Source organism: Vigna radiata, chromosome 2 (genome assembly GCF_000741045.1).
Source record: "Vigna radiata var. radiata cultivar VC1973A chromosome 2, Vradiata_ver6, whole genome shotgun sequence".
Lineage (NCBI taxonomy): Eukaryota > Viridiplantae > Streptophyta > Magnoliopsida > Fabales > Fabaceae > Vigna > Vigna radiata.
The window spans coordinates 24,371,807-24,386,185 of NC_028352.1; the positions used below are offsets into that span (position 1 = coordinate 24,371,807).

General features: G+C 38.7%; 1 protein-coding gene across 4 annotated transcripts in view; it reads left to right on the top strand.

The window, feature by feature from the left end:
• The window catches only part of LOC106756046 (elongation factor P-like), a 38,930-nt gene that overhangs the window by 14,164 nt on the left and 10,387 nt on the right, over positions 1-14,379 (top strand). For 2 of the 4 annotated variants that reach the window (XM_014638285.2, XM_022778898.1), the window contains exon 7: positions 3,103-3,172. In XM_014638285.2, coding sequence (XP_014493771.2) covers positions 3,103-3,172 — 70 coding nt within the window. Of the gene's footprint in view, positions 1-3,102; positions 3,173-13,584; positions 13,871-14,379 lie in introns of those variants that run through there. The other 2 variants (XM_022778899.1, XM_022778900.1) reach the window with 2 other exon arrangements.

A 14,379-nucleotide genomic window follows, 5' to 3' on the forward strand; every position in this document is an offset into this window, starting at 1 on the left:
GATACTTTTCGAAGATCGATTTGAAGTCTGGTTACTACCAGATTCGAATGGAAGAAAGGGATGTGCATAAAATGGCGTTTCAAACACATCATGGCCATTTTGAGTTCCTTGTGATGCCCTTTGGTCTCATGAATGCACCGACTACTTTTCAAAGCATTATGAACAACTTATTGCAACCATATCTCAGGAGGTGGGTGTTGGTATTTTTTGATGACATCCTCATTTACAGCCCATCGTGGTCCGACCATTTGAAGCAATTGGGTATGGTGTTGCAACTATTAGAGCAGAACGGATGGGTGGTAAACCAAAAGAAGTGTGAGTTCGGGAGAAGGAAGATTAGTTACCTGGGCCACCAAATTTCTGAACAGGGTGTTGAGATGGATAGCGAGAAGACGAAGGCAGCCATGGAGTGGGATGAGCCAAGGACTTTGAAAGCTTTGAGAGGCTTCCTAGGATTGACAGGATACTATAGACGTTTCGTAGTCGGGTACGGGAAGCTAGCAAAGCCTTTGACAAAATTACTAAAAAGGGGCAAGTTTGAATGGTCCACAGAGGCAAGGATAGCTATGGATAACTTGAAAGTTGCAATAACTACCGCCCCAGTCTTAGCATTACCTGATTTCAATCAGGAATTCCGCATTGAGTGCAACGCCTCAGGAGGAGTAGGAGCTGTTTTAACCCAAAACAAAAGACCCATTGCTTTTTTCAACAAAGCTTTGTCGGAGGGATCTCGGAGCAAATCGATATACGAGAAGGAGCTGATGGCTTTAGTTTTAGCCATCCAACATTGGAGGCCATGCTTGGTGGGCAAACAGTTCACGATACACACCGATCAACGTAGCTTGAAGTACTTGATGGAGCAACGAATAACCACACAGAACCAGCAAAATTGGCTGGCAAAACTTATGGGGTATGACTTCGAGGTTGTTTACTAAAAGGGGACAACCAACAGGGCTGCTAACGCTCTTTCAAGGAGAGATGAGGGGGAAATGGAGGAGAAGGAGCTTCAGGTGATATCCAAGCTGTTTTGGCCAGACTACCAAGAACTTTTGAGAGAAGTGGAGGAGGATGAGACATTAAAGAAGATGATAACTGATCTAAAGATGGATCCCAACTCGCATGCCTCGTGTACCTTGGAGAAAGAAAGGCTGCACTATAAGGGTAGAATGGTGTTATCTGGGAGCTCGGCCTGGATTCCGAAATTACTCGCTGAATTCCACGTAACCAAGATAGGGGGGCACTCGGGTGTGTACCGGACGTATCGGAGGATAGCCCAATCCTTGTATTGGGTGGGCATGAAGAAGACTATTACGGAGTATGTTGCTGGTTGCATTATGTGTCAGCAACATAAATACATGACAACATCTCCTCAGGGGCTATTATAATCATTACCAATATCTCAAGCCGTGTGGGAGGAGATAAGCTTGGATTTTATTGTGAAACTACCCAAATCGTAGGGATATGATGCTATCTTGGTAGTTGTAGGTAGAATGAGCAAGTATGCCCATTTTGTGGTGTTGAAACACCCCTTCTCAGCTAAAACCATGGCAGTAATCACCAGGGAAATCATCAAATTGCATGGTATACCAGTCTCCATCGTCAGTGATCAAGACCCGTTGTTTCTAAGCATATTTTGGAGGGAGATATTCAAGGTGCAGGGCACCCAGCTCAAAATGAGCATCGCCTACCATCTTGAGACGGATGGACAGACGAAGGTGGTTAACAGGATAATTGACGGGTATTTACGTTGTTTTTGCTCCGAACAACCAAAGAACTGGTATGCCGTGTTACCTTGGGCAGAGTTTTGGTACAACACCAGTTACCAAGGATTCGCGAGATGTACGCCATTTGAAACCGTGTATGGTAGGAATCCTCCATCCTTCATTAGATTCGTTCCGGGTGAAACACCTGTAGAAGCCGTGGCACAAGATTTGATGACATGTGACGAAGCACTCAAGCAACTGAAATTTCATTTAAACAGGGCCCAGGATTTAATGGCTTGGCAGGCAAACAAGAAAAGGAGAGAAGTGGATATAAAAGTAGATGATTGGGTCTATTTAAAGATTAGACCACACCGACAAGTTTCAATGCCCACTCGTCTTCATCCAAAGTTATCTCCACGATACTTTGGTCCATTTCAAGTGTTACAACAAGTGGGACAGGTGGCATTTAGACTCAAACTACCAGAAACAGCCCGAATTCACTCGGTGTTCCACGTTTCTCAATTAAAGAAGGCTGTGGGGGATAAAAGGGTGGAAAAGGAGTTGCCCGAGGAGCTGCAAGCAGAAGGACCAAATTTTTGGCCAGTACGTGTATTAGACAGGAGACAATTTCAACAGGGAGAGGAGATTTTACACCAAGTTTTGGTGGAGTGGCAAGAAGGGGGTAAAGAAGGTGCTAGGAAGATGCAACAACGATTCAAGACCAGTACAAGATAACTATAGGAAATAAATATATAATCTAAAGAAATATACAATATATAATATTTATAATTAATGATAGATACTAGGAGATTATATAGGGGGATATTTGCATTAAATATAGATATATTCTAGAGGGATATTTAGTAAGAGATGGGCAGGAAATACTTTAGTATAAATAACGTTACAGTCTAGGGTGATGGTATGCTTTTGAATTGTGAGTTTATAAGAGAGGTTATGCTCTCAGGATAGCTGACGAAGGTTATACTCCCTATTATTGGCTGCTTTCTTTGATTCCGTATTTATCATTTAGTAAAAGAGGTTTATTCAGCTATTTTTCCTTTATTCCTTCTCTATGAGAGTGTGTGAGAAAGCGTTCTAGTTACGTCCCTTACTCAGGCACTTAAGAGAGGGTGTACATTTAGGGTTTGAATTTTTTGTCCTTACTATTTCTTATTTGGTTTTTTTAGAAACTTGTTACATGGTTCCGTAAAAATTGAAAATGGAGAAGCCCTTGTCTTATATTTAGATGATAACACCTTTGGGTCGATCTTTATTAAGGAAATACAACAATTAAAGGAGGTCTTACTAATGCTCTTGTTATCAGTTAAAGTTGTATGTTGTTACTCGGGACTCTCTCAATCAACTACATTTGTAACAAATACTAGTTTGTTGATGATAGGTGGAGCTTCGTGACATTGGCCAGGGAAACAAGATAACACAAAGAATGAATACTGATGACAATATTGAAAGTATGTACTTGTATATGTAACATGTCAAATGCAAATCTCTGAGTAATATAATCATTGTGCAAAGTTTGTTGATTTAATTGTTCTGTTAATATTGATACCATTGTTAGTAACTGGTACCATTGTTCATAACCTTTTGTTATGTCCAAGATTGCCTAATATTTATGTTGCAAAGCAATTTAATGAAAAACATTCATGCATGCATTTGGTAGGGGAATCTCCAATCCTTTCTTTGAGGACAATGTTGAACACTTAGGAGATGACATTGATACGTTTCTAGAGAGTACTTAGAATAATCATGTCTAAGGGCTTGTTGGGCACTTTAAATTGTTAGAAGTAGGTAATTATCTTTCATAGTTGGAGAGGTAGAAGAGAAGAAGGCAATTGTTTGCAAGAGGGAAAATTTTTGTTGGAGGGTCCTTAGGAGGATGGTACTTTTTTATGTGTGAGATTTGGTAAATCAATATAACGAAAGTGTTCTTTCTTTATTTTTCCCCTTCTCTCTTCTCTAAGACTCTTTCTCTCCCTCGGGAAAATGCTTTGTATATTTTACTTTCCATAAATTAGATAGAGCACTAGAATTACATAGACAGAAATCATTCTTGTTAGAAGTGGATTATAGGCCTAACTTAACCCCACAAAACCGGCTTGTAAGGTGAGGTCTGTACCCCACTTATATATTATAAATTGGCCTTATCTCTATCCGATGTGGGACTTCCAACACACCCCCCTCACGTCGATGTATATACATATCGATCGTGAGACTAGATATTAATGGGTGGTCCGATAACGGCCCAATAGCGGGTGGAACAATCTGCCCAACAAATATCGCTAGGATAGGCTCTAACCAGGCTCTGATACCATGTTAGAAGTGGATTCTAGGCCTAACTCAACCCTACAAAACCGGCTTGTAAGGTGAGGTCTGCACCCCACTTATATATTATAAATTGACCTTATCTCTATCCGATGTGGGACTTCCAACAATTCCAATTCAGGTAATTACAGTTCTTGTAAAGTGAATTTAGGCCTAATCCAACCCTTCGAAACCAACTTGTAAGGTTTATATATTATAATTTGATCATATCTCTAATCCATTTAGGATCTCTAACACCCATGTTGAGGACTTGGCTTTTCAAGTGTGGTATCAATAATAGTTTAACAGGCCCAACAACTTCCATTAGGATTGGCTTCGATATCATTTTAGAAAGATAATTTTAAACTAACTTAATTCTACAAACCAGCTTGTAAGGTAAAGTTATACTCACTTGTATACTATAATTTGACTATATCTCTAGTTGATATGGAATCTCCAACAGTGATAAGGGAGCTAAGTTAAGGACTAATTACAAAATTTACTGTTGTAATTAGGGGAGAATCTTTCTAATTAGAGAAAATATTTGTAAAATCTTTCTAGTTAGAGAAAATATCTATAGAATCTTCTACTTCATATTTCAGAATATTGTTTCCTTATTTTCCTCTTTTGGAAAATTATGTCATTACAAATAGGTGTGAGGAGAATGTAATAGACATGAATGATAATAATAAAATTAATTCTCTTTTCAAGTTGGTATCATAACTCCGTTTCCATTGCAATAGTAGCCATTGCCATCGCTGTCTAGCCACTATGGCTATCGCCGTAGCCATCGGTGTCGTTGATAGGGAAAAAAGGTGTGCCCAACTACAACGAACACAATGGTGGAAATCGCTGTAGGAAACACATCACCACGCGTCGCCACCACCGTTTTATCGACACGTGTAGCCCACGAGCCTAGTTCTAGTGAGACCCACTCGTCTCCACCATCGCAAAAAGGGTCGCCAAAGCTTCTTGAGTTCGTTCCACGAGTAGATTTGAGTTTTGAGCTCTGCTCCTTTTTCCCGATGTAGCCCACACGTCGTCGTCATCTCAAATAGGATCACTGGAGACACTTCATTGATTTCCAAGGGATGTCGGAGGTAAAAATTATTCCTTTGGGTCCTAATGGTCTTACAAATGTGGTGGGTTCCTATTGGTTGGATGGTCGGAATTTCTTACAATGAAGCCAGGACATCCGAAGGATTCTCAAGGGACGTTCAAGACTAGATCACATAGATGGGCGAGGGCTAGGACCAGACGTCACAAAGTTTCCAATTTGGGACAATGAAGATTCACTAATTATGACTTGGATGTGACATTCCATGATTCCTGAGATAACCCTAAACCCTAAAATCCTAAACCCCTAAACCCTAAAAAAGGATTTTGTTGCATGTTATGACATTGAGAGTAGGATACTTAATACGAAGCAGGGCTCCCTTTCTGTATTAGAGTATCACGAAATCCTGAATGGACTTTGGATTGACTAAATCAGTACCAAACAATAAAGATGTGTAAAACAGATGTTGTTGCACATGTTGAAGTTGTGGAAAGAGGAAGAATCTTTAAATTTCTCCATCACCTGAATCATGAATATGACCCAATCCAGGTACAAATCTTAAGAAGAGAAAAATTACCATTCCTATTAAAAGTATTTTTTATGATAAGAGGGGAAAAAACTCAGAGAGCTATTATGCTTGATGGGGAAACTCCAACATAGGCTCTACCATGAGAATTGAAAAGGGAGTCCACAAGTGAACAAATGCTGAAGGAAAGTCGTTTGGAAAATGTAATTGTTGAGACTATTGTTCATATTGTAGAAGATCTGGACATACCAAGGTAATGTGCTTCAAATTCCATGAAGAAATAATGTTCTCAAGCGCATGGGAAACAACAAAGGGTCTACTCAAAGATGGGTAAATCGTACTACATCAGAACAACCACCAATCAATCGAGTACTTCATTACCACCAAATCTTGATATGAAGCTTATAAGGAGGAACTCGAGCACTTGAAAGCAATGGTTGAGTTAATGAATAAGTTTTCTGGATCACGTGCTTTGTCCATGAAAGGTAAGATTTATTTCAGTATTGTTGGTCTTGTGTCTTAAGGTATTTGGATTCTTGATTCAGGAAAAACTGATCATATGATACCTTTCCGTGTGTCCTTCAACTCATGGTAAAAGAAATAGAGAACAACTTATTATCGTTGTGAATGGTCATGATATACCTATACGCGGCTCTCGGAATATAATTTTTGAATCATCTATTATATTAAAGGATGTTTTATATGTTCCACAATTAATCAATAGTCTTATCTCTGGACAAAAATGAAAGGATTTAAATTGTTTAGTAACATTTTTGTCAGCTTATTGTGTTTTTCATGACCTTGCCACGAGGAAGACGATTTTAACTGCTAAGGAGCAAAGTGGGTTGTATCTTTTAGTATGATGACCAAAGCAAAAGAAAAAATCATGAGTCAACAAGCTACATTTGAGACGTGGGCAAATTCCTAAATATTGCTACATCATTAAATGTTTGGGCATCCCTCATTCAATTTTATGAAGTCTTTATTTCCCCATTTGTTTACCAAGGACTTTGATGAGTTTTTTAGTTGTGATATTTGTCCGTTGTCAAATCACAATCGTGCTTCTTATCCTATTAGTAAAAAAAAAGAGTACTTCTCCATTTCATTTATTCACTCTGACGTTTGGAGTCTTGTCATAGAATTTATTTCTGAAGTGAAATGGTTTCGTTACCTTTATTAAGGATTGTACTCGTGTCACGTGGAATCAAACTTCTTTTAATTTTTTCTGTCTTGTCCAAAATCAATTTGGAAAAAATATCAAGAATTAGGTCTGATAATGGTACTTATGGGATTGACTATGAGGAGACGTTTGCCGTAGTGGCAAAGGGGAATACAATTCAAGTTGTTTTCGCTTTGGCTGCTCATTTTAATTAAAACTTATGCCAGTTGGATGTGAAGAATTTCTTTCTTCATGGAAATCTAGAAGAGGAAGTGTACATGGAGATATCATGAGGTTTTGAAATAAAAAATGAAAGAAGCAAGTTATGCTTCTTAAAGAAAGCATTGTATGGTCTTAAGCAATCCCCTAGGTTTGGAAGATTTACAAAAGCAATGGTTTCCTTGGGATACAAACAAAGCCAAGGAGATCATACTTATTCATAAAGCACTCTTCTACAAAAGAACTCACTTTGTTGCTTGTCTATATGGATGATATGTGTTGGAATCATTACATATAGGTATTATCATTTAGGTTAGTCTGCAGAAGTTTAATGGTTTTACCTAGTTCTGTACCTAGTAGTCTAGGACAGTCTCTTGACCTTCTATCTCNTTATTGTATCATCTCTTTATTATTATAAATGGCAGAACATGAGAGGGATCATTAAGCCCTCTAGAATATTTTTATCAATCTTAAATCTTAAGTTGGTATCAGAGCAGGTTCATCTTGCTCTGGTTTTCGTCCTGGTTGTCCACCAGCACTGTTGTTCGCATCTGTCCGGTGCCATTTGCCCTTGTCCGCGGCTGTCTCACGACTATCTGCAACTGTCAAGTGCAGTTTGAGTTTGAAGTTCTTAACTTGGTTGTCCGCCATCTCTGCCCGCTGTCGTGCGCTGCTGTTCGCCGTCGTCCGCCGTCGTTCGCCGCCGTTCGCCGTCACAGTTCCGACCGGCGACCACTGGATCTAGACCGCCTCCTCGAGCGACAGCCAACCCCACCAGTGGGTTCGCCGGATTCTCCTCCACGCTCCGCCACGCGCAACTTCTTTGTGTGCTGCGAACTGGCGCGTACCGTCCACGCGCCACCCTCTGCTCTCCGGAAAGTCGCCGCGAGACCTCCATAGCACTCGCCTGGGTCTCCTCTCTGTTCTGACCCTCAAAACCTGGTTGCCGTGAAGTCTTGAAGCTCCCCTTGAAGAACCCGAGGGTGATTTGGTTTGTCACAGTTGCTTTTTTCAAGTTCTTCACTGTCGCGCCCTCCGTCTCTTATTTTTTATCCAGAATGGCGTCTGGAAGTGTTCTTTCCCTCTCAGGAAGTCCTTCGATCACTTCGGAAAAACTAAATGGGAAAAATTATTTATCTTGGTCTGCAGCTGTGGAAATGTGGTTTCTCGGTCAAGGCCATTATGACCACCTTGAACAGGATGGAAGCCAAGTACCTTATGAAAAAGCTATACAGTGGAAACAGGTGGCAGTCTGTGGAGCCACGACTTTTGATATCTCTTAGAGCCTTCAAAACATGTCACTCGTTTTGGAAGAAGGCTCAAAGCATTTATGCTAATGATATTCAACGTCTATATGATACGGCAAATAAGCGTGCAAGTCTCAAAATGCAAGACCATGATATGGTCTCCTTCATGACCGAAGCTCAAGCAGCTATAGAAGAGTTGAGAATGTTCTTGGAAGTGGAATCTCCAGAAGAAATCAAGAAGAAGCTTGACAAGTATTATATGGTGATGATCCTCCGTGCATTGCATCCAGATTTGAATCACATCAGAGATCAAGTCCTGACAAGCCATGAAGTCCCTTCCTTGGAAGCATTGACCACACGTCTTCTTCGCGTTCCAGTGCCTCAATCTCAGGAAGCTGATGAAACATTGGAACCATCTGCCATGGTTGCCACACGAGGAAGAGGAGGACGTGGCACTAGAGGAGGAGGACGTGGAGGTCGGGGACGTCCACAGTGCACTTATTGTGAGTCTTGTCAACTAGGAAAACATGTTAGATCTGTCTTTCCTAAAAGGTCTCAATCAATGTGTACTTCTAGTTTTTCTATCATTCACTCTGATGTCTAGGGACCTAGTCGCGTCTCTTCTTTTGGTTTTCAGTATTTTGTTACATTTATTAATGAGTATTCTCGATGTACTTGGGTTTATCTAATGAAAGATCGCTCTGAATTGTTACCCATCTTCACCTCATTTTTGAATGAAATCAAGAACCAATTTGGTCAAGTGATTAAAATCTTAAGAAGTGATAATGCTAAAGAGTATTTCTCATCCTCTTTTTTCTGCAATCCTTAGCACCCATGGTATTTTGCATCAGTCCACTTGTCCTCATACACCCCAGCAAAATGGTATAGCCGAAAGAAAAAATAGACACTTGGTTGAAACTGCTCGTACCCTTTTACTTGGTGTGCCCATATTCCTGTTCATCACTGGGGGGATGCCATCTTAACTGCATGTTTTCTTATTAATAGGATGCCATCCTCCTCTCTTAGTAATAAAGTCCCTTTCTCCATTCTTTTTCCCAATGGTCCTCTCTTTCACACCCCTCCTCGCGTTTTTGGTTGTGTGTGTTTTGTTCACGACATGTCTCTAGGGTTAGACAAACTCTCTGCTCGTGCAATCAAGTGTGTCTTTTTAGGCTATTCTCGGCTTCAAAAAGGGTATCGGTGTTACTCTCCTGAAACCTGGAAGTACTACATGTCTGCCAATGTCACATTCTTTGAACATACACCTTTCTTCTCTCCATCTGTTCAAGATGTTCATATCCTCCAACAGGTCCTTCCTCTTCCAATGGTTGAGTCCAATGTCTCCAATGTCCTTGTCAATTCAAGTCATGCTCAAAGTCCTCCCGAACCTTCCTCTCCACATATTGATATCTCCCAACACAGTACTCCCGTGGGCAGTCCTCTAGACAATGGCGGATCTCCTCCTTCAAATTCTTCTCCGTCTCCATCTCCTGTCATGCCTCCTGGTGAAGCTGATTCTGGTTGGCCCATTGCTCTCAGAAAAGGTATTCGTTCCACTCGAAATCCTCATCGCATTTATAATTTTCTTAGCTATCACAGAGTGTCGCCCTCCTTTTATTCCCTTTTATCCTCAGTATCCCCTGTGGTTGTACCTAAAAATGTGAAAGAAGCACTTGATCATCCTGGATGGCGACAAGCCATGATTGACGAAATGCAGGCTCTTGACCACAGTAATACTTGGGAGCTAGTGCCACTTCCCCCAGGCAAAAAGGCTGTTGGTTGTCGATGGGTATATGCAATTAAAGTCGGCCCTAATGGTGACATTGATCGGCTCAAAGCTTGGTTGGTTGCAAAAGGGTACACTCAGGTTTATGCTCTTGATTATTGTGACACCTTTTCTCCCATGGCCAAGATGACTACCATTCGCTTGTTCTTCGCCATAACAGCCATTTGTCATTGGCCACTTCATCAGTTGGATATCAAAAATGCCTTTCTCCATGGTGATCTTAAGGAAGAGGTTTATATGGAGCAACCTCCTGGGTTTGTTGCTCAGGGGGAGTCTGGTATGGTTTGTAAATTGAACCGATCTCTATATGGGCTCAAGCAATCTCCACGTGCTTGGTTTGGAAAGTTCAGCTCAATTGTTCAAAAATTTGGGTTAAAACGCAGTGAAGCAGATCATTCAGTCTTTTATTATCATTTCTCTCTCGGGAAATGTGTTTACTTGATCGTATATGTTGATGATATCGTTATTACAGGAAATGATACTGCTGGAATATCTCAACTAAAGGAGTACTTGTGTAGACATTTCCAAACCAAAGATCTTGGAAGCCTCAAATACTTCTTAGACATTGAAGTAGCTCAGTCAAAAGATGGAGTTGTAATCTCCCAAAGGAAGTATGCCCTGGATATTTTGCAAGAAACAGGCATGATTGATTGTAGACCGGTTGACAGTCCTATGGACCCAAATCAAAAAATTAACAACCGAGGAAGGTGAGTTATTTTCCTACCCGGAGAGATATAGGAGACTTGTTGGAAAACTAATCTATCTCACTATTACAAGGCCAGATCTATCTTTTGCTGTTGGAGTGGTTAGTCAGTTCATACAAGCTCCATGTGTTGGCCATTGGAATGCTATCATTCGAATCCTAAGGTATTTAAAGAAGGCTCCCGGGCAAGGGTTGTTATATGAAGAGAAAGGAAGCCTTCAAGTTTCAGGATATTGTGATGCCGATTGGGCAGGTTCTCCTATTGATAGACGATCTACTGCTGGATATTGTGTTTTCCTTGGAGGAAACATTATCTCATGGAAAAGTAAGAAACAAAATGTAGTGGCTCGTTCAACAGCTGAAGCTGAATATAGGGCAATGGCATCACTAACATGTGAACTTATATGAGTGAAACAGTTCCTTCAAGAGCTTAACTTCTGTGACATTTAGAATATGAAGATGTATTGTGATAACCAAGCTACACTTCACATTGCATCAAATCCAGTATTTCATGAGAGAACTAAACATATAGAGATTGATTGTCATTTTGTTCGGGAAAAGTTATTGTCAAAAGAAATATGCACCGAGTTTGTTGGATCAAATGACCAACTCTCAGATGTGTTGACTAAGTCATTGAGGGGACCTCGGATTGAGTTTATTTGTTCCAAGTTTGGTACATACAATTTGTATGCTCCAGTTTGAGGGGGAGTGTTGGAATCATTACATATAGGTATTATCATTTAGGCTAGTCTGCAGAAGTTTAATGGTTTTACCTAGTTCTGTACCTAGTAGTCTAGGACAGTCTCTTNNCCTTCTATCTCCNTATTGTATCATCTCTTTATTATTATAAATGGCAGAACATGAGAGGGATCATTAAGCCCTCTAGAATATTTTTATCAGTCTTAAATCTTAAGTATATGATTATTGCAAGAGATAATGAAACAAAAAAATTAGTGTTAAAAGAAAATTTGGTAGCCCAATTTGAAATGAAAGATCTAGGTAAAGTCAAATATTTTATTGGAATAGAGTTTGCTTACTTCAAGAACGGAAAGCTGAGATGTAGAACTTCAACAATTCTAATAGAACTGTAGAACTTCAACAATTCTAATAGAACAGAATCACAGAATTGGAAGTAAAGAAAGAAAGTGTTCTTATAGAGAAGGCCCAATATCAATTGTTAGAAATAAAGAAGCTTGTTTCTCAACACCAAGAGGGGGTGAATTGGTGATTTATAAAACACAGACTTTTCAAATATTTTTGCAAAGTTAGAATGATTTTTAAAACTTTCTTGCGTTGTAAGTAAAATGTATAATGCAATGAAATGTAAAGAGAGAATGAAAGAGATACAAACAACAAATTTATACTGGTTCGGCCTCAATGCCTACATGTAGTTTCCCTTCCAATCAACCTTAGATTGAATGATCTTTCCAAAGGTTTTACAAAGCTCTCTCAAATGTAAACACCTTCCCCACTCATAATCAAATATAAGAAAGAAAACACATGCGCACACAGAACCACACTCATAATCAAATATAAGAAAGAAAACACATGCGCACACAGAACCACACGTTCTTGCTGTAGAACCCCTTTGAGAAACACCTTTAAAAGTCCAAGAGCTCCTCACTTTTCTTCCTGTCATGCACAAACAGGAAAACAACACAATCAACGATTCCAAAATCCTTTTCCAATCAATGCAGATACACCTCAATAGTGCGGATAAAATCAGTTAGTCACATTCTAAAATCTCCTAAAAGAATCCTTCAAGTTTTTTCAAGTTCTTCACTTCTTGATTCTTGGAGTGTATAATAAGCAACCTGTAAAAACTCCCTCATATATAAGATATCAGATATTTAAATGCACAAATGATTAAAAGTTGTTACAGTTGCATGTAATGCATCAATTCATAGAATTCAACATGCAGACGCAGAATAATCTATTATGTTAGTAATGTAATCGATTACATTAAAATTAGTATGTAAGAGAGATTTAACTAACACTAGTCAAATTGAATGCACAATTAATGTAATCGATTTGCATTTAATGTTAGTCAAACATATTTAAAAATATGACAGTTAATACGGTTATGACTAGCATGAAATCAGTTTTCAAAAGATAACAAACTTAATTGATTACATAAATTGTGTAATTGATTAAGCTAAGCACTTAAACAGATTTTGAAAACTTTTTTTTTTCAAAAACTCATCACAGCACATTTGAAAATGATGTATGCAAAGACACGAGTTTTAATCAATTCAAAACTTGTTGTTTTGTCACAATTTAAAACATAAGTTTTCTGAGGAACTTAATTGATTACAACAACATTGTAATCGATTAGGTCAATGCTTGTGGTTTTCATCACACAGAAACATACAGGATGCATACAAAGATAAAAAACATATCATGATCAATAGTATGGAGAATCAACCGTATGTCTACATATGTATTAATCACAATAAGCATGTACATATCCACATATGTATATTTATGTTGTGTCATGACAACATCCATGTGTTGTTACTATCAATGTATTATCATCATAAAAAACAAACACATCATGGATTGGGATCAACGCTCATATTGCTCCCTTTAGCAACATCGGTGATTGGTAGGAAAATTGATATATCTATCACATACAAGACCAAACAACGCTTATGCAATTATTGTAGTGAGTCAATTTATGCATGATCCAAGAGAAAGACACATGCAAGCATTTGACAAAATTCTTCAATTTTTGAAGTCAAGTCCAGGAAAAGGGACTATTATTAAAAAGGGAAGACACATTGACTATTAAAATATATACTGATGTTGACTATGTAGGTTCTATTACTGACAAAAAATTTACTTTTCGATATTGTGTGTTTCTAGGAGATAGTCTAGTAACGCGGAGGAGCAAAAAGTAAGATAGAGTATCTTGTTCTACTACAGAAACTGAATTCTGAGCTCTTCTCAAGGAATATGTGAAGGACTATGGATGAAAATCATTTTGGATGACCTTAAAGTCAAGGTGGACAACCCTGTGCAACTATAATGTGACAATAAGTCTGTCATGAGCATTGCCCATAATCCAGTACAACATGACATGACCAAACACATTGAGATTGATAGACATTTCATCAAAGATAATCTAGACAGAGGTTGTGATTGCAGCTCATGTTCCTACATAACTTTTGATAATAGATATTTTAACATAAGGGCTCCCCAGGATAGATTTCAAGATCTTGTAGGCAAGGTAGGAGTGTCGTAATTAGAGGAAAATCTTCTTAATTAGAGAAAATATGAGAAAATATCTATAAAATCTTTTAGTTTATTTTTCAATATATTGTTTCCTTATTTTTCTTTTTTTTAAGATTAGATTGCTACAAATAGGTGTAAGGTGAATGTAATAGACATAAATGATAATAATAAAATTCATTCTCTTTTCAAGTGTAACCAAATCAGAGATAAAGAGCTCTGCATATTCAGAATAAATCTAGATTTTGATGAGGACAAGCAGTGTGTGTTTGTTCTTCCAATAACCTATCTGAAGGCTGTGTACATTTCCATTCTTTTAATTTAAATGGAAAGATGTTCAGCAATATCTGCCTTTTTCAATCAGTGTCCGGTAGGGTACATCAAGCCTTGAGATAATGGGCTTGTAATCCTTTCCTGCACTTACAAATC